Below are 25,752 nucleotides of genomic sequence, written 5' to 3'. Positions count from 1 at the left end.
ACTCTGGAATCCCACGCAGAGGAAATCTGCTAGTGACACAATGAGCAGTACTAACCAAGAAAGACAGTTTGTGCCATGCAAAATGTGGCTCTCCCACAGTTCTGCATAACGGCATTAAGAATTAGCTGTTTAGCAAGAGCGGAAGTCACGCATCACAACAGCCAGTGTGCCAATTCTCCAAGTGGTGCTGAGATCACGCCCGGCATCCCAGACTTGAGTCTGGATTAGCTCTCAGCCTTTGCTGAGAGTTTTGTTACCCAGCTGATAACTCAGTTGGCACACCCTGCAGTGGGTAAAACTTAAACCCAGTAAATCTTTAAGTTCTTTGTTGAATCCTGGGCTTATGGGAGCAGAAGAGATGAGGTTGTAGCTTAAGGAGCAAGGGTCACTTTGCATGGATTGGGGAGTGTTCCTGCTTATAGAATAACACAGGTGGAAGAGACTTTGGAAGTCTTCTAGTTCATCCATCTGCTTAAACATGAGACCCTATACCATTTCAGACAAATGGTCATCCAATCCCTTCTTAAAAACCTCCAGAGTTGGAGCAACCATAACTTTTGAAGGCAAGCTGTTCCACTGGTTAATTGTTCTCACTATCAGGAACTTGCTCCTTAGTTCTTGGTTGGATCTCTCTTTAATAATACTTCTTGTCCTGGCTTAAGGTGCTTTGTGGAATAGATTGTCCTATAGTACAGGTTAAAACTCCATTGACTGGCTGTCAGTCATTGTGGGCAATAACTGAGGTGGTGAAATTTCAGATTCTCTGTAAGACACTTTTCTATGCTCCTGTGAATCATGTGGAGCCACCAGGTGGTAGCTGGCTGAATTTTCTCTCCTATGCAAGGCAGGGAAGGAACTTAATAGAAACATAGAAACATAGAAGACCTCATGGTCCATCTAGTCTGCCCTTATACTATTTCCTGTATTTTATCTTACAATGGATATATGTTTATCCCAGGCATGTTTAAATTCGGTTACTGTGGATTTACCAACCACGTCTGATGGAAGTTTGTTCCAAGGATCTACTACTCTTTCAGTAAAATAATATTTTCTCATGTTGCCTTTGATCTTTCCCCCAACTAACTTCAGATTGTGTCCCCTTGTTCTTGTGTTCACTTTCCTATTAAAAACACTTCCCTCCTGAACCCTATTTAACCCTTTAACATATTTAAATGTTTCGATCATGTCCCCCCTTTTCCTTCTGTCTTCCAGACTATTTTTTTCAAAAGCTTCTGTCGAGGGCTGACTTTCAATAGATCGCAGCGAGGGAGCTGCTCTGCTCCGCACGAAACCCCGACCCAGAATCAGGTCGTCTACGAATGATTTAGCACCGGGTTCCCCGCGAACGTGCGCTTCGCCGCGGGCGAGAGGCGGCCCCCTTCCGGCCGCGCTCCGCTCCCATGACGGACGGCTCTCCGCACCGGACCTGGCGGCCCGGCTATCCGTGGTCCACTGAGGCTCCTCGGCGCTGCGGTATCGTTACGTTTAGGGGGGATTCTGACTTAGAGGCGTTCAGTCATAATCCCACAGATGGTAGCTTCGCCCCATTGGCTCCTCAGCCAAGCGCGTACACCAAATGATAATGATGCTGAGGAAGGAAATCCCTTAGTGCAGAAAAAATGAAGGCTGGGTGGGACATTTTCTTCTCTTGGTCAGGATGCTCGAGCTAGAGGTCAGGTTGATTCAAAGCAGACACCGATGGCATGAGAGGCTTTTCCAGCATTCATTGCTTAACACACTGAAAGGAGAGACAATCAGCCCAGCGAAAAGAGATGTGCCTTGGAGAGGACACTTTTGTAGGGTATTAAAAAGCAAAAGTACAAGTAATCCTCAACTTACAACAGTTCATTTAGTGATCATTGGCACTGGGAAATGTGACTTAAGGCATTTTGCAGTATCCATAACCATGTGATTAAAATTCAGAAGCTTGGCAAATGGTTCAGATTTATGGTGGCTGCAGTGTCCCAAGGTCATGCAATCCCATTTTGGTGACAATCTATGGGGAAGCCAGATTCACTTCACAACTGGGTTGCTAACTTATCAGCTGCAGTGATTCACCTCACAACTACAATTAAGTGAGACTTGACAACAACAAAAATGTTGGGTTCACTCGTGGTCATACTGAGTAGTATGTTGGTATGTTGTGTGCGTAACAGTCGACTTCTTTATAGATGTGGGAAAGGCAAGAGAGTAAGTGATGACACAACATATAACAGAATAATAGTATTGGAAAGGCTTTGTAGGTCATGTAGTCCAATTTGCCGCCCAAACAAAAGACCCTACACCGTTTCCGACAGATAGCAGTCCAGTCTTTCCTTGAAAGCTTCCAGTGATAAAGCTCCCACAACTTCTGAAAGCAAGCTGTTCTACTGGTTGATTGTTCTCACTGCCAGAAAATGTATCCTTATTTCTAGGTGGAATCTCCTTGAGATTCCAGAGTTTCCATCCATTATTCCTTGTCTGTCCTTCAAGCGCTTTGGAAAATAGCTTGACCCTTTCCTCTCTGCTGTAGCCCCTCAAATATTGGAACATTGCTATCATGTCTCCCTTGGTCCTACTCTTCACTTAAACTAGCAATTTCCCTTTCCTGCAGTTGTTCATTGGATGTTTTAGCTTTCAGTCCCTTAATCATCTTGGCTGCTCTCCTTTGCACTTTTCCTAGGGTGTTTTTCATCTTCTCCACACTGTGGGATGACCAAAACTAGATGCAGTATTCTAGGTAAGGTCTTACTAAGGCTTTGTAGAGTGACATTAGTACCTCCCTTGATCTTGATTGTATCCTTCTGTTATTGTGTTACTGCTTTGCAAATGACACTTATATGACTGATGCAAATTAAGCAACTTGCATCACCTGCGTGATGACATTATGGCCCTAATAAATGATAACACTGTGGCCCTAATAAATGATAACACTGAGGCTTCTAATAAACACTTTTCATTTCCTGTCACAATGACACACAGGTTTTCAATTAGATGGACCAATCATCTATCCCGGACTGGCTCTTTCTCTCTTTTTTTATGCTTATACAACTCTTAACATTATAGTAATGTCAGTTTCACCAAATTAACATTTATAAGAAGGGGGGAAATATCTCACTAGTCTCTTTTAATTACTGAAACACCATCATCTCCTGACATATCTATTTTGAATCCACTTTCATAAGGCTAGGAGAAATAAAGTGCAGCTGGTGTCTGTAAACTTAAAAGCTGTTTTCTCAGGACTGTGATTCCCCAGGCATTGGACTACAATTCCCATGAATGGCCATGTTTGGGGATAAGATGGGTGGTACAAACCAACATACATTTCAAGGATCTGAGGTTGAGGATGGATATTCTGCAGAGTGAAGACTATGGAAGAAGCTTAGAACTAAAATGGGATGCTCTTACTTTCTACAAAAATGGATCAGAACAGGCAAGACATTTTCTTCCTTTCTCTTTGTTTTTAAGCATCTTGCATAGCAGACAAAGCTGCCTGATCATCCCTGCCTTGCTGACTCCCAAGAGAACTCCTTCTGTACATGTTCTCCCCTCGCAAGGCTGGGGAGAAAACTGGGTCATAGGGGAGAAACGTGCCGTTTATTCAGCTGCCTTTACAAGGCATCCTGGCAGCTAGTGCGGAAAATCACCCAAAGAATCCTGCCTTGTTCCTGTGTTCACATGCGGGCGATAAATGCATGATGGGAGTTTTATGAACATTGCTGCTTCGTAGCCAGAAGCTATAGATATGGGAGAGCTTGCCACGTAACTGATCACGATGTTGCTCGTGAGGTTTTCATGAAAAGTTTTTTAGTGGGTCAGAAGAAAACCTCCGCAAGCATCATTTGCTGCCAAACTTCCCAGATTTAAGAAACTACTACAAAATCTTTCAAGGAGCTACAATGTAAATTCTGGAAGCTCCCTGCCTGTGGAATCTATCAAAATCCAATGCTAGGGCCTCTCATGAAGGGCAAACAGGAGTGGAATTTATGCATCTAGTCAAGAAGACTAAGAGGAACTGACCATTACAGAGTGAAGATCCCAGGAGGAAGAACAGTTGCAAGACCTCTGCCCATAGCCCATTAACAATGACCACTTTCCAATACTTTCCAGGAGGAACGTCTCACTGACCTGTCCAGGAATGGAAGGAACAGTTGGCTTTTCAGGGGTCAGCAGGCTGCCTGGAATGTCAGACTGGTAGGAGATGGGAGGAGGCCCAGGGTTGAATTCATTTAACGTCGGGGTGCCAGGGTTCACAGTGGGGAATGAATCTGGATAAGTTCCAGAAAAGGTTGAATCTGAAACAACAAAAAGTAGTAGTCAGAGAGAAAAGTTATCTTTCAGAAAAGTCTTGTACATATACAAACATTGTGAATAAAGGTTAGTTTTAACCCCATGTAACATAATCTATTGAGGTAAGTAGAGCAGGGACCCAGCAAGTCATCATATCAATAGAACTCATATTAATCCCCTGCAATGGTTAAGCAGCAATTATGTGTGTATCTTGTTTATTGATGACACAAATGTAACATTTGTGCCTTCAATGGTGATCATGCATCATACACAAGGTAGATCCACAAGATCCCAGTGAGGTCTAAAAGAAGGCTCTACCCCCCTCCCCCTATCTCTTCTTGGAAGAGAAGACTATATCCCTTTCTACAGCCATGGTGATGCAGTAGTTAAGAGATTGCAGGCAAACTCTGCCACAGCCAGTTTAATCCTGACCAGTTTAAGATTGACTAAGCCTTCCAACCTTCTGAGGATGTTGGGGGCAATACGCTGACTCTGTAAATAGCTTATACAAGGCTATAAAAGTACTATGAAGCAGTATTATATCTATAAGATTATTATTGTTGTTTCTTTCCCCCTCCCCACCCCCAGGTCTCAGGTGCTGACTCACTTTGGCTGGTGTAGTCATTGGTACCACTGCCAGCAGAAGAAGACTGCAAAGATCCAAATGGTGAGGGACCTGGTCCCAGGGCTGCGATCATCTCCATGACGTTGGGCATCACCATGTGGGTGGGACTCATGGTGCGGCAACGCTTCAGCACAGGCCCATCCTGTTCCTCCTTGATGTGGATGTCAGGTTTGATTGGGACCGGCTTCCAGCTGCACGTCGGATCGATGGTGATCTCTTCATATTCGGAGCTGGGTAAATGGGATGTTTGCACATGACACTCAACCCTGTCCCTCACACATGGTGGATTTATACAACTAAAAATGTTATTCACATGTCATAAAATCATGCTGGGTTGAGCAGGGGGTTAGGCTCAATGGCTCGTATGGCTCTTCCAATCCTAAAATTTTAGGCCTCTATACAGGACTCCTTGATCATGAGCTAGTAACCTTGAACCATCCACAAGGCACACCGAGTGTAATCCTTCATTATTTCATCTATGAGGTCATTGTCTAGCCCTCAAGGAGGAAAGGGAAAAATAGAAAACAAATAAACAATCCCAAAAAATTGTAAAAAAGAAAATCTTTAAATGACTTTAAGGTGATGGTTAACTGCCTTAAACTAATGTTAAAAATGTCTCACAAGGATTAGAGGGTTTATGTAGAGTGGCTTCCAGCTTACATTTCTGGGGCTACATGGATAGTTGCCCCTGTTCTTAGCAATGTTGCTTTTCTCACCAAAAGACATTATTTCATTTGGGAAAACACACAGCAGAGTACAGTGCCCTGCTTGTTCTATTCTTCATGGAAAAAGAATGCTTGTAAGCTGATGGCATTAGTAGGCAAAGAATAGCTCATAGGAGTGCTACTGTTACTCCACCCATGGAACAAGCTCTGTGTGTTCCATGGGGCTGTCAGGCTGTCATCAGATGGATGTCCTTGGAGAAGCATTTCTTCTACCAACACTGTTGTAAGAAACACAAGACTGACAATATTACAGGAATTCAAATAAAGACCTCTGATTCTAGAGCGGAGGTTGTTAAACTTGACAACTTTAAGACTTTGTGGACTTCAACTCCCAGAATTCTCCTGCCAGCATAGGAAATAAGAGAACCAGCAGCATGATGTGATACTGTGCTGCATTTTGCTTTAATGGAAAGAGCTGGTTTCTCTTCAAGCTTAGACTCTTTCAAGTCCTTCACAGTAGTCCAGATATGATGCAACCCATTGCGTGGATAAGTATAAGTAGTCCTCAACTCACAACAGTTCATTTAGAGCTCGTTTAAAATTATGACACTGGAAAAAGTGACTTACTGTCACAGCATCTTCATGGTCACATGATTAAAATTTGGGCAGTTGCAAACTGGCATATTTAAGGTGGTTTCCATATCTTGGGGTCATGTAATCACCATTTGTCACCTTCCCAGATGGCTTCTTACAAGCAAAGTCAGTGGGAAAAGCCAGATTTGCTTTAACAACCACATGATTTGCTAACAACTACAGTGATTTGATTAACAACCACACACACACAAAAAGATTGTAAAATCAGGCATGATTCATGTAAGAACTGCCTTGTTTAGCAATGGAAATTCTAGTTCTCACTATTGTTGTAAGTCCAAGACTACCTTGGAATAAGGTAGGTTAGTTCAGCACTGATCACAGATGAAGTGCTCTAAGTACCGTGTTTCCCCGATAGTAAGACAGTGTCTTACTTTCTTTTTACCCCCCAAAGCCCCCCTATGTCTTACTTTCGGGGTATGTCTTACATTGGAAAAAAATTGAAAGGGTCCTTTTAGCGGCAAAGGATTTCCCTCGGTGCACGCGTGGAGCCGCAGACGCGTGTCGGGGAAGCGTGTGTCTGGAGGGGAGGAGCCGCTCTGCGCAGTTGGGCAGCCCCACCTGCCTAACTGGACCGACGAACGCTGAACGTGGTGCAATAACAGCCCAGCTACTCTAACCTCCCGCAACTAGCGCATCAAAGTTTTGCATCTCTACTTTGGGTCGCGTGCTTGTGCTTGTGTTTAAAGGGAAAGAACTTAGTATTGCTATCGGAATTCTCTCGACGGGGAAGGAGGCTGAACCGCAGATATAACGTTGGGAAGAAGGTGCAAGGAATCGCGTGGGGGGGGGATAGCGGCGGTGGTTTGGATTAAGCGATCGTAGTCCCCCAAAAGGACGAACTCCAGCCTCGGAAGGCCGATGAACCGATGGCTACGAAATTAAGGCTTTTCTTTGAGAGAGAGAGAGAGAGAGAGAGAGTGGGGGATAGTCGTCGTCGGAGCGCTAAAGACCAGGGCAGAGAAAGCGCGAGCTGCATGCGGGAGAAGCGGAGGAGGAATCAGGCAAGCCGAATGGGAATCCCTCCCCTGCCCTCCCTCGCTCCATTCCCCACCAGCAACTCCTCCGCAAACCCACCTCTACATCCTCGCTCTGCAAGTGCCGAGACAGGCGGACCACATTGCAAAGGGCTGCCTCTCCTGCCGCCGCTGCTATTGCTAATGCCCGGGGCTGTAAGCAAAACCCGGACCGGACTCACACAGAACAGGCTCCCATTCGGCTTGCCTGATTCCTCCTCTGCTTCTCCCGCATGCAGCTCGCGCTTTCTCTGCCCTGGTCTTTAGCGCGACGACGACGACTATCCCCCACTCTCTCTCTCGAGGGAAATCCTTTGTGCCTTGCCGCCGAGCTCTCCCACCTGCTCGGCGGGTCATCGGGCTCCCCCCCCGCAATACCCCCGTGTTTCCCCGAAAGTAAGACATATGTCTTACTTTCGGGGTATGGCTAATATTAGCCGACCCCCCTGAAACCCCCCATATGTCTTACAATCGGGGGGGTCTTACTATCGGGGAAACACGGTAGTGCTCTAGCTCCTGAATGAAAAGGAGGAGGTCCCACAGTTAAATAATTGTGCAATTGGCTGCTTGCCAATCACAATCCAGGCACAATGTGGTGTAAAGGAGCTTTCCTAGCCTACAGTCTTCAGAGGAAGAGCAACCACTTCCCAAACAGCCTGCTTTAACTGTAGCCTTGCCATCCCCTTTTTTGGACTACTGTAATTCTCAAACAGGTTGTAAACACAGAGGTCTTCCCAACCATGTTTATCCTTGCTAAACTTGCAGAAGGGAATCATACACAAAGGTAGACCCCCTTTGCCTCAGTGCCCACTCTGGTTGTATCTAGTCCCTTTTCTTCATGCAGAGCAATGCAGTCTTTCATTGAGCTGGTGGAGGGTTAGGGAAGGAACAGGAGGCCCTCAAATGAGGGAAAGGAACTCTCACATGTTAGCTGTACTTGCTATGTGCTCCTGGACAGCTGTGGCTTGCGGAAAGAGAAGCTGGCTATCATATGGCTAAATACTCTTGCGTGAAAACTTGAATAGCACCAGGGAAGTAGAAGAAAATCAATAGAACCAACCAGTCCCCAAGGAATGAAGAGTTGCTCTTTTAAAGAGGGCCAATTGGATTATGTTTAACTACCAGTTTCTTGGGGTAGCTCATGGAGATCGGGTGGGGGGAGTGAGGTGGGGGAAGAGACAGGAAAAGATGTGGAAGGAGGCCAAGTGAAGGGAAACAAATGCTTGAAAGGGTGCAGCTAGTTCAGATGTGGTTCAGCTACCATGCAGAGGAGAAGGAAGAGTTGGGGAATTGGGTCTAATTCAGATCTGCTCAAAGAGGTCATTTGCGATGGCATCTCCTTCAACTTTGCCATGAGGATGACTAGCATTTCCTTCAAGGCACAAAAAGCAACTGCATAGTGACTCCTTCCCCTCGAGGAGAGGCATAACAACCCTGTGAAGGTATCTTGCTGCTCTAGGCCATGCCAGGGAGGGATCTGAACCCTGTAATGGCCTTCTTGTCAAAGGCCTTCTTTAGATCAGCTGGTCTGCCTCATTTTCACCAATCCCATCTTCAGAACAACTGAATACACTTCAGATATACTTTTTCTTTTTCTCTTCTAAAATTTTAGGTTTCATTTAATATCAAACATCAGAATGAAACCAGCACCTCTGAGTTAGGGTAGGTGGGTGATAGCCCTTGGCTAACCCCTGGCTCTCATAAGACAGCATCACTCCTGGGCAATTTATTTTTATTCAAATGGTGGAAACCCCTCCCAGCAAATCCAAGAAACTTACTTTTGAATGTAAATCAGGATTCCCAACATGTACTGGTCCACTTCAAGCCCTTCTAACAAGGCTGTTTTACTGAATGAAAGAAGAAGAAATAAGGGGTAGATGTATGTAACTATGTACAATGCTCTGGTAGGCTGCAGCTGCAGAATTTCAAACTGTAAACCAATCTTTTTTTGGCCATGCCCCACCTAAGCATCTCTAAAATCCTGACCCCCCCCCCAGACATAATTCTTACTTTTCAAAAAGTGAACTCCTACTCACACAGAGGAAGCCTAAAAGGCCATTAACTTGGTTTAAACAAGGTTCAAACATGAGAGGGAAGAGAAGTGGGGTGGGGTGTAACTTTTGGCTGTAGAAGTTTTTAAAAGATTAAAAACAGAACAATAACTGAGTATATAGTCAGACACCTGATTATAGTTTTAAAAAGGGCAAGGATGTTGGGACAAACTCTATGCCCTCTGGACCTTGCCAGAAGGTGGAACCAAGCTCAAGAACTAATGCTGGACCTTGGTGCTGCTGTTAGTCAACTGCCAACCGCTCTGTTTTGTGAGCAGCTCCTGACTTCAGCCCAGTAGCCCTGTGACAGCTGTGCCACTGAAAAGGAATGGAAGGAGAACTGTTGCTTTTACATCTTGCTTAAGAACTGTCCAACCCAGGTAAGCCACAATAAATAGTTACAGAAAATAATCCACAGCATTTTTCTCCAACCTTGGGAATTTTAAAATGTGTGGATTTAACTCCAAGAATTCCCCAGCCGGCGTTGAAGACTACACATCTTAAAGTTCCCAAGGCTGAGAAAAACTGGTCCAGAGGTTTTATCTTGTATGATGCTTTCCTAACAAAGGTCCTTTCTTGGATTTAGTATCTTTGTTTTTGCCAAAGCTGCCTCAAATATAGATACTCACTTGCAAACAGGACATCTCCACGTTCCCCTTTCACAATTTAGTTGCAGGTAGGATTCCAAGTCGAAGCACTGCACAGAGAAAGAAAACAGGACTCAATTGAGCAAAAGGCATTAGAAGACAACTACAAAGGCTTTGGGGGAAAGGGCAATGGTCCAATTTCAGGAGAGGATAATACCTGTACTGGATCTCTTGAAAGCTTTCCCTTCCACAGAATAAATGATTGGGGGTTTCTCCCTATCTTCCTTCAACAACCCACCTCCTTTTGTCATAGTTATTGCCGCAGGACTAGCCAGAGGTGGGAAGACATGGGAGAGGATCAGACACTCACCTGTATGTGCCTGCAGTCGTGACCCCTGGCGGGAAGCTGGATTCTCCGAAAAGTAATGGGGCACTTCAAAGACACCTTAATGGCTGTCTGCTCCACACCATCTTCACCATTTGGACCCGGAGTCCCAGGGATTGTGCCGCTGCTGAAGTTCCGTTTGACTAAGGATGGAAAGGGGAAAAGGATGTGTCAATGCAGATTCAATGGACCAAGGGCAGATTTGAAAGACCACAGGATCTTTTTCTGCTGTCAATTTTCTGTTTCTATGTTTCTACGTGATTCAGTGTACTTGGAGCGGTGATGGCCAGCAGATTGGGAAAGGGTTGAGATTAGGACACAGGAGGCCTTTTCTTATTCCTTTCTCATTTTGGCTTTTCCCACCTCTATCAAATTGCCCATAGATTAACATGACATGTAGTATTCCAACCTCAGCTAACAATAATAAGAGCTTCCCTGGCCCATCTGATAATTTGGCTCTCCTTACAGGTACTTGCAGACATTTGTTTGAAGTTAGGAAGTTCCTCACATGTATAATTGTCCTAGTGTCCCTGTGATTGCATTATCAAAATTCGGATACTTGGCTACCAGTAGGTATTTACAATGGCTGCAGCATCCCAGGATCGTGATCACCATTTGCAACTTCCCCAGACAAGCAAAGTCAATGGGGGAAGTCCAATTTGCTTAGCAGATTGGTGAATTCTGGGAGTTGGAAATCTACAAGTTTTAAAGTTTCCAGGTTGAACACTCCTGCTGCTCTAAACTCTTTGATCTGACCATCAGAACAGCCTTTTCCAATCTGACACATTTAGATTAGTTTGATTCTCATTGGGCCTACTTACAGGAAGCTTGGAAATTTCCCCCTTCTCCTCCTGAGTAATATATCTGTGAAGCATCTGCTCAGTTGCCATGCATCTCTGACCCCAACCTAATGGAACTCTGCAGGAATTCTGCTGGTGTCTTTTACTCTCCTGAAGAACCAGGCCAGACAGTTCTGTCTCTTGGGCCAGACTTTGCAGGTGGGGAAGGATGCCAAAGAGCAGAGATACTCACTTTTGGTGATGCAGTGCTCGGCCGGCAGCAGCCGCTTCTTGATCAAGCCTTGCAAAACGGACCGTACTGAAGGCCTGTGCACCAATTGCAGGACAAAAAGGTGGGACTAAAACAAAGAAAAAAGAGAAGTCACCAGGGCTAAACACAATCACAATTTGTATTACATCACAAAGCAGTGTCAGACCTGCCATCTTCAACATGTCTTGCTTCCTGCCATAAAACAGGAGTAGGGAAGTAAGGAACAACAGGGTGACAGGAACCAGAGGTGTCAATCTGGAATGAACTGGCTGATTAAGGATGAAGCTATGAGATCAGAATGCAAAATTCAACCAAAGAGGTGCCAAACTCCAAAGCTATTCACAAAACATTGGAGGAATATGATTGCACATTGATGGAATGGTCAAGGGAGGAGGGCCAGGGAGATGGGAAAACTGTGGGCTTTGCATGAGAATATTCAGATCTAGCTTTGCTTATGCTGCAGCTGTTTGACTACGTTGAAGCTTTCACTTCAGCGAAATGGAGTTTGAGGGTCTTTTTTCCCTAAATGTCCAAGACACACAGACAAAAAGGCCCTTCTGAGCCCAGAGAAGTGGATATTTGAACCCAGGGACCAATAATGAAAATAGTATGAAAAGCTGCTCCACAAAGGAATGGTATCATGTGTAGCACGCAACCCACTTATGAATTTGCTGCTGCAAAGAATGTCAAAGGTAACTTGGTGGACTTAAAATAAAAGAAATGTCCCCTTTATCCTGGACTTCCTGCACCTGTGTGAATTTAGAGGCAGAATTCATTCAGCCAAGTGTAGGCCAAGACCATCTTCCCTGATCTGGTGCCCTCTGAGTATGCAGGGACTGCAGTCCTGTAGAATTCTGTATCCTAAAGGAATCTGGGAGTAGCCATCTCCATCTACTCAACAGACCTCAAACTGGAAAAAGCTGATACAAGAATTTTGGAAACTGGGACAAATGGCAATGGAGGCCATCAGTTAGGAAGCAGCCTGGAGTATCAATAGCTTTCACAGCAAGACAGAGTCTCAGAGAAGCTGCTATTTTCACTGTAAAGTCCATTCCCAAACAAACAGAAGTTGAACTTACACAGCAGCAAGCCGTGACTGTGATCTGGATGGTGTTCCTGCCAGGCTGGCAGACTTGCTTTAAGTAGAGGGGTTTGTGTGAAGTCTTGTTATCTCCCCGCTCGATGGTCAGAGGGGTGGCATTCACGCTGACCTGGACTGAGGCTGGCCAGTTGGTGTTCATTTGTCGGTCCTCGTGATGGTAGCATTTAAACTGCAGTTCTAAGTCAGGCCTGAGAAGGAGAGAAGAACCACAAAATACCTTTCTAAAGAAAATACTCATGGTGCCTTGGAGAAGGCAGGGAGATCATGGGAGAAGAACTTTGCAATGGGAGAAAATGCTCTGGTATGGTCTCTTAATTCCATCTTTTGGCCAGGAACCTGCGGTCCTCAATTCCTGCTGAGAATTGTGTTGCTGGAGCGCAATTCTCAACAGCCCTAGAGAACACTGCCAAAAGTGATGGGTGCTGAGAACTGTAGCAGCTCAACAGCTGGAGGACCATAGTTCCTCATCTGTATTGTAGTTTTCCCTGGGAATACATGGCAATTGCTGAGAATTCTGGGAGTTGAAATCCTCTCACCTTTAATTTGACAGTTGTGGGAAACACTCTCTTAAAGATATTTTTCCAAGCAAAAGGAAGTTCCTTTTTTACTGGTTAAGATTTATGAAATTGTTTATTCACATACAAAAAGAACACCTACAAATGCCTAGGACAGAAGAGCTAGACTTTTTTTGGTGAAATCTTTGGAAAGTTTCTCCCAAACAGACCCGTCAACTAGTTAAACTAGTGAAGTAATTATTGCACTAAAATCAGCTAGATAATCTCCAAACACCTTCCTTAATGACAACTGAAACAGAGTCACTTGGTAGAGAGTTGGACAGGACATAAATTTAACAAATATATTGAAATGAAGCAGTTAACAACTAGTTGATAGCTACTGCTGTTTTCCCCTCTTCTACTGCTTTTTCCTCCACTGTTTCTCAGCTTTCAAAGCAAAACCTTGAATAACTTCACTTGTATTGTTGTTTTTCTCCAGAATATTTTCATCTTTTCCCCCAGAATTTTCATCCATCTGTGAAAGAGCATCTCACAGAGTTCAAGTGATTGCTAGGTACAGTCAAGAGACTCAGAATAAACAGAACCTGTTGCTGCTTTTTGCAAAAGCAGCCAATTAAAATATTCCATCTGAAGGTGAACTGGATGATTCTCAGATTTCTCCTGTGCAATTTCAGAAAGAAGATATAGAAAGAAGGCTGTAGAAACAACAGGGGGGAAATGTGCTATTGTACAGAAAGATGGATTTGAGATCATAAATAGGTCCCATTCAAAGAATCTTTTCTGGTTTTCAGGAGTGGATGGAGTTAGGAGGCAAATGACAGTTTAGTGCTTTGCTTTTTTGCTTTGTTCCAATGTGGGGGTCAAAAGCAATGATGGAGTAAGTTCTAGTTTATCCTCTGCTCCCAGCTCACCACTAAAAAAAAAGGAGCCATGCAGTGTTCTGGATTCAGCTTTCGACCATCTTTCAAAAACTGCTTAACGATCGAGGCAGCAGAAGCAAATTCTGGGCTAGAGAAGGAACAAGGTAATATGTTTACTTTATAGCATGAACTTAGGAAGATCATCATAGGTCTCACCTGAGCATCAGAGTCTTGTAAACAGAGTCCCTGAGCTGGAAGACATGGTTGCTGACCGCCAAGTTGTGCTGGAGGCGGAAAGGCTCCAACACTACACCATCCCGTACAGGGAAGGTCAAACGCAACTCATCACAAGGGTTTCCTGGTGGGACAAGAAAAGGGAGCGGGCTGATCATGAGGGGAAGGGGCACAGCCATAGGTGCAGGGATGATATGGGGCAGAGGAGCCAAGGAAGGCGTGGAGGGAGCCAGGCTAACCCAGCAGCAAGGCACATAGTAGGAAATTGTCTGGGCTGTGGGGCATGGCAAGGGGCAGCCAGGTGGGAAAGGGCTGCAGGCGGGGTGAAGAACAGGCCTGGCCTCTGCCTTGACTCCACCAGGGCTGTCATTTCCTTTCCTCCCCCGAATTCTGTTGATTTGTGCAAGCATTTGGGAAACGGATTTTGGCACTCCCTCTGCTTCCTAGTCCCACTGCAAGTCTCTCGAGATTTTTTCCCTCAGCACCAAACTGCCATTTCTTAACTGCCACGGAACACGCCTGCCCCCCAGAATTCCACTGTACTGCAAGGAGTCCCAAATTCACATCACGGTCCAGAGCCCAGCCAATGTGTAGAATCCAAAGGGGAAGTTTCTCCAGGACTCAACCATTTTGAGTTGCCCGGGGGTTGTGTGTACATTGAGATGTACAGACACACCTGTGTGGAGTGGGTGCCTCATTTTTCAAATACCATTTGGGGAAAGGTGCCTTGCTCCTTAAAAACATAATGAAGGAGACATCCAGAATGAATTTTTCTTGCTAAAAAAAATTGAGTTTTGCAAATGGAGTGGTACAGTCAAGAAAAGCTTGGCCATTTGAAATGCTATGTTGGTTTTCCTACCTTATTGTGTACTACCCCAAGTCTCACAACTGAGATGATCTACAAATATTGTAAATGAGTAAATCAGTTAGCCAGTGAATTGTCATTACTAAATGATGTCTCATACCCTCTTTAGCTGGGAGAAGCCATAAATCAGGCACTGGAAGGACTTTCTCAGTGTCTAAAACTTACCAGATGGAGAAGGATGCAAAGAACCAATGTTGGGAGATGGAGAAGGATGCAAAGAATTGATATTGGGTTTGATGTCTGGAAGGAATGGTGACTTCACATCCTGTCCTGGGGACATGTAGGGAGGGATATTACTTCCAGGGGTCATCGGAGGTGTGGGGTTACCAGGTAAAGGAGAGCTTGGATAGCCAGGCATAGATCTTCCCGGCTAAAAAGAGAACAGAATTATAACTCAGACGTTATCAACTCTTGTGAAGCTTCAGCCCATCTTCTAGTATAAACAATCCCAAACTTTACACAAAGAAGTACCAATTGTAAGTCCTCTGAGTATTGAACCAGGAAAAAAGATGACTGCATTTATATTCTACTGAATGCCTATTTTCCAAATTAACATCCTTGAGCTACATTAGCCTCATGGACACAAAGGAGTGGGAAAAATTGGCAGGTCCTTATGCTGAGGCTTCCTCACCTCTTTTTTTCTGTGGATCTCCCTCACCCAGCCATTATTGCCCACAACTATTACAAATAGTCCTCAACTTATGATCACATTTATGTTGCCAAGACATTTGTTGTTAAGCTAGTAACACAGTTGTTAAGTGAATCTGGCTTTACCGTTGACTTTGCTTGTCAGAAGGTCACAAAAGGGGATCACGAGCCGCCCCGAGTCCTCGGAGAGGGGCGGCATACAAATCTAATACATTATTATTATTATTATCATCATCATCATCATCATCATCATCATCATCATCATCATCACACAATCCTGGGAAACTGCAATGGTCATAAATATGAATCTGTCCCCCCCCCCCCAAAAAATCTGAATTTTGATCATGTGACCGTGGGGATGCTGCAACGGTCGTTAAATGTGAAAAATGGTCATAAGGTCACTTTTTTCATTGTAAATTTGAAGTGCCACTAAATGAGCTGTTGTAAGTCGAGGAGTACCTGTACTTAGAATTATGCAATAGGAAGAATTATAGAAAGATTATTTAAAACGGGGGTGTTCAACCTTGGCAACTTTAAGACTTGTGGACTTCAGATCCCAGAATTCCCTAGCCAGGCCTTGAAGTCCACGGGTCTTAAAGTTGCTAAAGTTTAAACCCCTGCTTTAAAGTATCCAACCCTTACAACTGTGCAAGCAAGGACTAATAATGTAACTCTCAATGCAATCTCAGGCAGTGTTTCATTCACTCACAAAAGTGAGCAGAATCTAATTTGTTTTTACATGACTAGTTTCCTCTTTTGGACTTTTTGGCCGTAGTGGTGGGCCTGTTCTCATTTTTTGCTAGTTCTCAGCCACCTATGAATGGGTTAATTGTTTTACAGAAGCAGCCATTTCCTTTTATCTTTATAGACCACCTTAAAAAATATTGCACGTCAGCCTTCTCAAGCTAAACTGGCAGTGGGCAAATAAGGATGCAAGACTTCCTGATTTACTGTCGATCTCTATGTACCAAATAAGAGTTCTATTTATATACTTCAATCAATGTGCAACTTCTTGCCTTTTCTCTCACCTACTTTATGAAAAGCACTAGAAACTACTAGATGAGAGAGAGAGAGAGAGAGAGAGAGTTTACATATGTATCTTTTGGGGACTGCAAATCTGGTATCAGGCTGTGCTTTTTATCATGTGAAAACTTTCTCCCTTGCTGTATATATTTCAATTTCCCTTGAAATGTCCATTTTTTCAAGTTAAAAACAGAAAGGAAGTTAAAATATAACATTATTCTTTTTAAATAAAAAGGCAACTCTGACCCATAATAGGGAATAGGAGCTAACCCCTTGAAATGACACAGGAGAAAAGTATTAAACATGAACAAAAAGTAACTTGCAAAAAGATGCAAGAGAGAGAGCAACTTCCTTTTAACACATTACCCACTTTCTTTAACTCAGCAGACATTTTTCTCTGTTTTTAAAAGTGGGATAAGAATGGAAACGATGTCAGTCAAGAAATGAGCCCCAGAGGTTGATGGTAGTTCTAAGCTAATATAAAAATACACAGTCTTGCTTACATGATGTACCATTTGCTTCAATTCTGTTTAAGTAACAAGAAAAAGAAACCCAATGAAGACCAGAATGTTGTGCTTCGTGTGTAGAGGAAAGAGAAATGGATGAATGAGGGCAGATGTGAAGGCATGTTCTAAGTGGAAGAACTTTTGTGAATCTATGTAAAACATATGAATAAGCCATCCTGGAATGCAGAGAAGATTGGTAAAAAAAAGATCTTCAGCCTCCCAAAGATGGGGACCTGGAGGCTAAAACATAGGAAGAACAGTTGCAAGAATTGGATCTGTCTAGCCTAGTGAAAAGAAGGAGTAGGGGTGATACGATAGCAAGTGTTTCAATATTTGAGGGGCTGCCACAAAGAAGAGGGGGTCAACCTATTTTGAAAAGCAGGCAAGAAGCAAGGGATGGAAACCAATTAAAGAGAGAAGCAAGGAAAAATTCCAGTCAAGCAGTGGAACAGCTTGCCTTCAGAAGTTGTGGGAATGCAGCATAGAGATAACACCTGGCATTTAACAATAGCACTAGTACTTATGTACTGCTCCACAGTGCTTTACAGCCCTCTATAAACAGTTTACAGAATCAGCATATTGTCCACCATTATATGGCTCATCATTTTACAAGAAGGATGGAAGGCTAAGTTAGCTTTGAGCCCCATCAGGATCGAACTGCTGGCAGTCAGCAGAGTTAGCCTGCAATACTGCATTCTAACCACTGTGCCACCACGGCTCTACGTTATTGCCAAATACAACATTGCCAAATATCTTAGAAAGCCTCATGAAGAGCAAACAATAGAACTTACCCCATTTATAGTAGCTTGTCCATAAGCATTGAAGTTGCCACCATTAAAATTGGCATTTTGACCATTGAACTGATCGGTAGGCTAAAAAGAGAAAAGTCAAAAACATTTGTTATTAGAATAATCTGGGCCCTGAGTTATCCCTCAATCCAATTCCATCCCTCCTTGATTCCAAAACAGTGCTTCTCAAAATTCACAAATTTAAGATGTATGGATTTCAACTCCCAGAATTCCCCAACCAGCATGGGAGGTGAAGTCCACATATCTTAAAGGTGCCAAGGTTGAAAAATGCTGCTCCAAAGGATACTGAGTAGGTCATAATTCTATACTCTCATTTTATCCAAAGACCAAGCAATGTCAAACAGAAGATTGCTGAATTCTCATTTTATATTAGGGTCTGACCCCACTAGTAATTTTTGATCAATTTTCTTCAGCCCAAAAGAGGCCTTAAACTACATAGAACTGCTGACCTGAAACCTCTCTCCAAACAGTTTGCTTTGCATGAACTATTGTTAGAAGCCAATTCTACAAGTTGTGTGTTTCTTAAAAGTTATATACTGGACACTGAACAGCAAACAAGTTGAATCATGACCCTAACAAAGGGAAGAGAGTGGAGCATGTAGCCAGCTAAACATCTCAGCACCTAGGAATTGTCTAAACTATAGAATTTTCTCACAGGCCTGATTTAAAGTCCTTCCACCCATATTATGTCTTATTACAGGTAGTCCTCAAACTATGACCACAATTGAGATCAGAATTTCCACTGTTAAGCAAAGCAATTTAGTAAGTTGCACCCAGCTTTAAAACCTTTTTGCTGTGAGTTTTAAGCTAATCATTGCAGGGTTAAGCGAATGAAATGGCCTCTAATTGAATCTGGCTTCCCCCCATTTGCTTAAAGAAACAACTGTGACAACCTGTTTTAAGTAACATTTTTTAGAGCAATTATAACTTTGGTCACTAAATGAGAAGTTGTAAGTAAAGGACTACTGTATAGTATATACTATAGCAGTGATGGCGAACCTTTTTTGCCTCAGGGGGCAAAAGATCGTGTGGGTGCACTATCATGCATGCATGAGTGCCCGCACCCATAATTCAATGCCTGGGGAGGGCGAAAGCAACTTCCCCCACCTCCTAGAGGCCCTCTGGAGGCCAGAAATGGCCTGTTTCCCAAGTTCTGGTGGCCCAGTAGGCTCGTGTTTTGCCCTCCTCAGGCCTCAAAGGCTGGAGATGGGGGAAGGTAAAAACTCCCTTCCCCATCCCCCTGAAGGCTCTCTGAAAGCCAAAAACTCCCTCCCTGAGCCTCTGTGTGAGCCAAAGATCAAATGGCCGGCACACACATGCATATTGGAGCTGAGCTAGGGTAACAGCTCGCGTGCCAGCAGATATGACTCCGCGTGCCACCTGTGGCACCCGTGCTATAGGTTCTCCATCACTGTACTTTAGCATTATTGTTCTTGTGGGCTATTTTATATTATTGGCCTGAGACTGTACTAAAGAAATATCAATTCATCTGCATTTATACAATACACCAATGTGTACCGTAGTCGGGCTGGCACAGTATGGAAAGATAACCTCACGTCTTTATTATTGCAATGTGCTCTACATGGGGCTACCCTTGAAGAGTGTTCGGAGACTGCAGTTAGCCCAGAATGCAGCCGTGCCAGCTGTTGTGGATGTACCTAGGTACACCCACATGACACCAACACTCCGCATGCTGCACTGGCTACCAATAGGTCACTGGTCAAAATTCAAGGTGTTGGTTATCACCTATAAAGCCCTACATGGCTTAGGACCAGACTATTTATGGGACTGTCTCCTGTCACATACCTCCCAGAGACCAATTAGATTCCACAGGGTTGGCCTTCTCCGGGTCCCATCAACTAAGCAGTGCTGGTTGGTGGACGGGCTTGCAGGAGATGGTCTTCTCTGTGGCGGCCCCGGCATTTTGGAATCAACTACCATCCCCCCAAGATGTCCGTACTGCTCCTACCCTACTGGCCTTCCGAAAAGCCTTAAAGATCTTGGCTCTGCTGGCAGGCCTGGGGGCCGTGAGAGTTAACATCTTAATCCTGGCCGAATTATGGTTCAATTGGTATGTATGAGTGTATGATTGTATTGTTTAGTCCAGGGGTTTTATTGTTATTAATATTGATTGAGTGTTTCTTGCTTAATAGTTGACTTTAATTTTTTGTATTGTTTTATTGTTGTAAGCCACCCTGAGTCCTACAGGAATGGGCGGCATGTAAGTGAAACAAACAAGCAAGCAAGCAAGCAAGCAAGCAAACAAACAAACAAACAAACAAACAAACAATAAAGCTATTTGGAAGAGAGCTAGACTGAAGATGGTTGAACGAAACAGCAACCCAAGATTTACAAATGACAAAAGATTAGATTCATACAGTACAGTAAACAAGACAAAAAAACAACCACCTTAAATTATACTTCAGCACAACTTGAAGGTTCAAGGGGTGTGAGATGGGGTTAAATGAACTAATAAAAAAAGGATCCGGTTTCCTCAGACACAATTGGCTGCATTGGATGAAGTCCCAAGAAACAATCCCCCCCCCCCCTTTATTGCTTGCTTACTCTATAACCTTGAGAGAACATTTTCTTCTGCCCTGAGAAATTATTAAATCATCCTGCACTGACTCTGGTTGGGAAGAGTTTGTTCTTATGACTGCTAGGGGAAGATTAGCACAAACTGAATATTATATTAGAACCTTAAAGCCACTCTTTCCTCAACTGACTATTTTGGGGATTGTGGGTTTCCCGCTTTAGAATTCTCCATGATCATTGCCCAGAATTTTTGAAGATCTCACATCTGAAAACCACTCAGTCTAGAGGAGGCTTTCCTAACAAAATCACCAGAATAATAGCGGAATAGTGGAAATACAGATATCTCCCTCCTTCCTTAGGGAGATACTCTCTTGATGCAGTCATCATTCCATTAGGAATCTGCTTTATCTCCTTACAAAATGAACGTCTGTAGGTCTCTTTCACCTTCACTGAGAATCTGGTACAGCTGTTACCATAGCAACAGGGTACCTTATAGTATGGGCCACTAGTACTGGAGGCAGAGAGATAATGGCTCACTCCCTGTTGCAGTGGCAACCGGTGACCAGGATAGGAGGGGGACGGAGCAGATGGTTGAGGCACATTCGTGGCGTACTGTACGGCTTGAGAGGGATACTGGCCACCTTGTATATATTGTTGTCCTGGATAGCCCTGGAAGAGATATAGAAGAAAAGGCAGCTGAATGATGGCCATATACAATGATGTTGCCTATATCTGTAAATCGCTTTTAAAGTAACAGATTAAGGAAGTGATTAACAACAAGCATATCAAGATTTCAGTGACTTTAGGCATCTCCTGGAAAAATCAACTGGGAGTGATTTAAGAGTGTCTTATGTCTCTACTATCCACTGGTCCCACAACCCTTGAAAAATGTTTGTCCCACCTAATCTTCTCTGGCTCTGGAAGCCTGAAACGTTATGAGGAACTCTTTCAGATGCCCCCACATCTTACTTGGGATGGTCTCCTGGCATTAATTTCTTTTTAAGATTTGATTGGATGGTGGCAAGTGTGGTCTCTGTCATCTTGTCTCAGGGTACTGTCAGTGAGACTAAATGACTCAGAAAGGCATCATTTCAGCCAGTTAAGAGACTAACAAGTTTCCAAATTGTAGGCATCCAGATCAGACCGAGAATATTAATTGCTAGGCTCTGTTTCACTCATTTTAAGCCTGGATGAAACCTTCAGGCCCAGGAAATTGGCAGCTATCCATATTTCAGGAGGGAGTCCTGAATGCCCAACATATTAATAATTCTAATATACTTTCCTGAGATTGGCTCCTTCAGTTCATCTCTTGTAATAATTTCATCACCTCATGCTATCTTGATGTCATGGTTTCTTTTATGGTTGGAGCCCAGGTTAATGAGCTCCAAATCTAGGAGAACAAGTAGCCCTCAACTTATAACCACAAGTGAGCCCAACATTTCTGTTGTTAAGTGAGACATTTTAAAACCTTTCTTGTCACAGTTAAGTATATCACTGCAGTTGTTAAGTTAGTAACATGGTTATTAAGTGAATCTGGCTTTGATTTTGCTTGCCAGAAGGTCGCAAAAGGGGATCACATCGCCCTGGGACACTGCAGCTGTCATAAATGTGAGTCAGTTACCAAGCGTCTGAATTTTGATCACATGACCATGGGGATGCGGCAAAGGTTGTAACTATGAAAAATGGTCATGTCACTTTTTTCCATGCCATTGTAACTGTTGTAAATCAAGGACTACTATAATTTTGGGTAGGAAGAATCCCAGGTTCCTTCCCTTCCTGTTTTCTGCTTTATCCTTTTCTTTTTCTTAGACTGAGCCCTTGTAGTTGGATGTGGGATGTTGACTTGTTTCTGCAAAGTCTGTGCTCTGTGACCTGGTCTCTAAGCAACACACCCACAAGTGCTGAAAAGCTAGCATTCACTGTTTACTACACCACTCTTCCCTAATTCTAGTGTAACTCCTATTCCTTCACTACATCCTTTTGTGAATAACTCTTCTATTTGTCTTAGGCTGCTTCAGCTATTTTACTTTCTCAAAATGCAACCACCATTCCTGTCCTCTCACACATGGCATAATGGAATTATATGCCCAGACCCCAAAGATCATGTTGGTTGGAAATTTTAGAATGATAGCTGCAGCACAATGGAATGACACTCAGATGGGGAATACTGAGACTCCTTGGGAAAGGACGAAGCCTGAGCTCCAAAACCCTTCCACTTTTCATACACACCTCACTGGAATAAGTTCTTTTGACATTTTGCCGGGGTATCTGCTGGCCTTGTGGTGGAGTAGGATAGCCATGCTGTGGCATCCTTTGCCCAGCATACAGGGCGCTCATTGCAGGAGTTCTTGCTGTGTTCATGTTCATGGGTGACATCCCGGAAGCGTTCAACATGTTGGCTGGATTCATCCCGGGAGGTACAGTTGGTCCTCGAGGCCCCGAATGAGGGAGGAATTGATTGTTGAAAGGCTGCCCAGCACCCATCTCCAGGAAAAAAGAAAGAGAAAGAAGTTAAATAGGATTCAACACAAAGCCAGATCTTAGGGAAATGGGCTTGTAGGATCAACTACATGATGCTGGATAGTGGTTACAATTCTAATGTTTCCAATTCAATTCAGCTGGCATTTCACCACTAGACAAACATGAAATGGCACATTAACTGTAAGCCATAGCAGTCTTGTTTGCAGTTTCCTCATATTGAGTCACAATTATTTCAACTCTTAAGACCTTGTAAAGTTGACTGCCTCATTTCTCAGTGAACAACTATCAGATCCCTCATTTTGATGTGTAGATTTGGGGCCAAAAGGCTAATGACCCCTCCCTTCTTTGGGTATTCTGATTACCAGATTTTATTATTTTTCTACATCACCTATGCTAGCTTTGACAGACCACTGGTTGCCTTCCTGTTATGTGCACAGTCCATACCCTAAAGCTGCTGCTGAAGGCTAGATCCAAAGAATGACACTTTTGTACACAAAAGTTCTCTGGCACTTCAGTAAGTGAAGAGAAAGGCCAAATAAAAACCAAGGAGAAATATTTTGGGATGTAGTGTAGTTAGCAGTCAAAATAAACAATGATCAAGAGTTGACACTTGAATAGTGCAGCCAGTTTCAGATGTTCACAAGGAACCATATAGATTCCATGGACAAGAATCCTCAAGGGGAAAACAACTCAAGAAGCTTGGGAAATTTTGAAATATGAGATTTTAGAGCCCAGTCTAGCACAATATCAATGAAGAAGAAAAATAACAGCTCTCAAAAGAAACCAGCATGGCTGCATAAAGAACTCTCTGACAAACAGAAAGACAAAAAGGACAAGTATAAAAAGTGGAAAGGTGGGGAAATAACTAAGGCAGGATATCAGCAAATAACCTCAGCCTGTAAAGATGAAGTGAGGAAAGCTAAGGCTCACAATGAACAAAGGCTTGTGACAAAATTTTTAAGAAGATGCTGGATAACCATTTGTCTGAACTGGTGTAGGGTTTCCTGCCTAAGAAGGGTTGGACTAGAAGACCTCCAAGGTCCCTTCCAACTCTGTTATTCTATTCTATTCTATTCTATTCTTCATACAGAAAGTTTGAAGGTCATCTTGAGCAACATTATAGAATGCTGTGATCCCGGCTTCCATGCAGATGACCAGAAAGACCTGATTTCCAAGCATGAGAGGGAATATCATCTCTTGACCGAACACGTCTCTATGGATGTGTCAAATTAACTTCCTTCTACATAAGTCCTGTCTCCGTGGCTTTTACCCCTGTGTCTATCTCTGCAACAAAAGAGAAGAAATCTACCTCATAATTTGCCTTATAAAGGTTGTGGCTGCTCCGTCATTGTAAGCTTTAAAGAAGAGATTGGACAGTCACTTGTCTTGAATGTTATACAGTCTTTTGCTTGAGCAGGGGGAGGGCAAAGTCCCTTCCAACTCTTATTCTGTTTGGTGTTCATGGTAATAGTGACTAACTCCTCAGTTACTTCCAAAAAACACACAGCCCTGCTGCCCTATACTATTCATTCAATTTCATTCTTTGACTTTAACCCATATTCTGGCCAGAGAACAGAAACAGGAGAAGGAGAGTTTATCTTCATCAATTATTCCAGGAGTGGACAGCTCGTAACTTGTGGACTGCCTGCATGTGGTACCATCTTTGGGTAAGTGCTACAGAATGCTTCATAATTCTGCCTCTCAGACTTGTATCACAAAGTATAAATAGATGGCACACCTCTCCCATCATGCATCTCTTCCACCATCTGGTTACCACTTTCCATCACTCTTACCCCACATTAAAGAAACATGCTCAGCTTACCGCTCCATACTGACTCAGCTCCTGGCTCTGCTTTTCTTGCAAGGCAGCAACTGTGGCCGTGGCCGTGGCCGTAGCTGTGGCAGCAGCAGCTGCTACAGCGGCTGCAGCGGCTGCTTGGGTGAAGTCCGCTGGGGGTCTCCCAGTATGAGAAGGAATGCCCATTCCCCCTGGGCCATTTGGGCTCCCTGCATAACTAGAGAGAAGACAGGGTTTATAGCCAAGTGACATATGTTCTGTACACTCTAATGATGGCTACAGTCTAGTGTTCTAAGTCCTTAGAATGTCATTTGCACAGATCGTGGTGTCAAAGGGCTGGAACTCCAGGATGAATTAAGGCAGTGCCCCCCAACCTTTCGATCACCAGGATCTGCTTCCATGGAGAAGGAATTTTCCTTGGTCTGGAGGGGGCTGCCTGCATGCTGTGGATGGGGCTTTGCTTGTTTGCATGATCTGGTTGCTGGCATGCTGCAGACTGGTGCTGGTCCATAGACTGGGGGTTGGGGACCCCTGAATTAAGAGGTCTCAGAATTGCTGCTAAATGGAGGAATTGTGACATTTAGGAAATGTAAATGGAACAGAGAGCATTGCGTACTGTTTTTTAAAGGCACTGGGTAGGAATATTTTAATCTCAAATACTATTGGTCATAAACTACTTTGCTCTCAGCTTCTGAGATTCCTGCCCAAATTATAACTGCAAACATTGGGATAGGTTTTTTTGTTGCTTTGCAATGTGATTGAACAAGTATGTATGCATGCATGGGGCAAGTAAAAGATCACAGGAAGAAGTGGGATGCTCAACATTAAAAAGGGAGAGACAGAGAAAGCATGCTTCTTTCTAGGCTCCCAGATGCTGGTTGCCAAACCCAATTCCTCAGATGCTAGTGGCAGACTGGATTTCTATGTCTTGGTAAAATGTTTTGGAGATGCAGTAAGAATTCCCATGCTCACTGAGGCAACGAAAGATGACGATGTACAAGTAAAATGTCTGGGAGATTTGGCAACCAGACCTGTGACTATGAGATGGCCATCACACTTGCACACCCTTTCCTCCAC

The 25,752-nt window shown here is 43.7% G+C and overlaps 1 protein-coding gene across 3 annotated transcripts in view; it reads right to left on the bottom strand.

Annotated features, from left to right (window-relative positions):
* Nucleotides 1–25,752, bottom strand: part of ZMIZ2 (zinc finger MIZ-type containing 2) — a 101,928-nt gene that overhangs the window by 7,021 nt on the left and 69,155 nt on the right. For all 3 annotated transcript variants that reach the window (XM_070765330.1, XM_070765329.1, XM_070765331.1), the window contains exons 5-17: nt 24,700–24,892; nt 22,626–22,880; nt 20,886–21,065; nt 17,844–17,924; nt 15,041–15,245; nt 13,993–14,134; nt 12,379–12,589; nt 11,282–11,387; nt 10,235–10,392; nt 9,907–9,974; nt 9,005–9,073; nt 4,877–5,124; nt 4,108–4,274 (exon numbers count right to left, since the gene is read on the bottom strand). In XM_070765330.1, coding sequence (XP_070621431.1) covers nt 4,108–4,274; nt 4,877–5,124; nt 9,005–9,073; nt 9,907–9,974; nt 10,235–10,392; nt 11,282–11,387; nt 12,379–12,589; nt 13,993–14,134; nt 15,041–15,245; nt 17,844–17,924; nt 20,886–21,065; nt 22,626–22,880; nt 24,700–24,892 — 2,083 coding nt within the window. The remainder of the gene's footprint in view (nt 1–4,107; nt 4,275–4,876; nt 5,125–9,004; nt 9,074–9,906; nt 9,975–10,234; nt 10,393–11,281; nt 11,388–12,378; nt 12,590–13,992; nt 14,135–15,040; nt 15,246–17,843; nt 17,925–20,885; nt 21,066–22,625; nt 22,881–24,699; nt 24,893–25,752) is intronic.

This window comes from Erythrolamprus reginae, chromosome 12 (genome assembly GCF_031021105.1).
Source record: "Erythrolamprus reginae isolate rEryReg1 chromosome 12, rEryReg1.hap1, whole genome shotgun sequence".
NCBI lineage: Eukaryota > Metazoa > Chordata > Lepidosauria > Squamata > Dipsadidae > Erythrolamprus > Erythrolamprus reginae.
The sequence above is the reverse complement of the archived record's forward strand: the minus strand, read 5'-3'. Positions and strand labels throughout refer to the sequence as shown.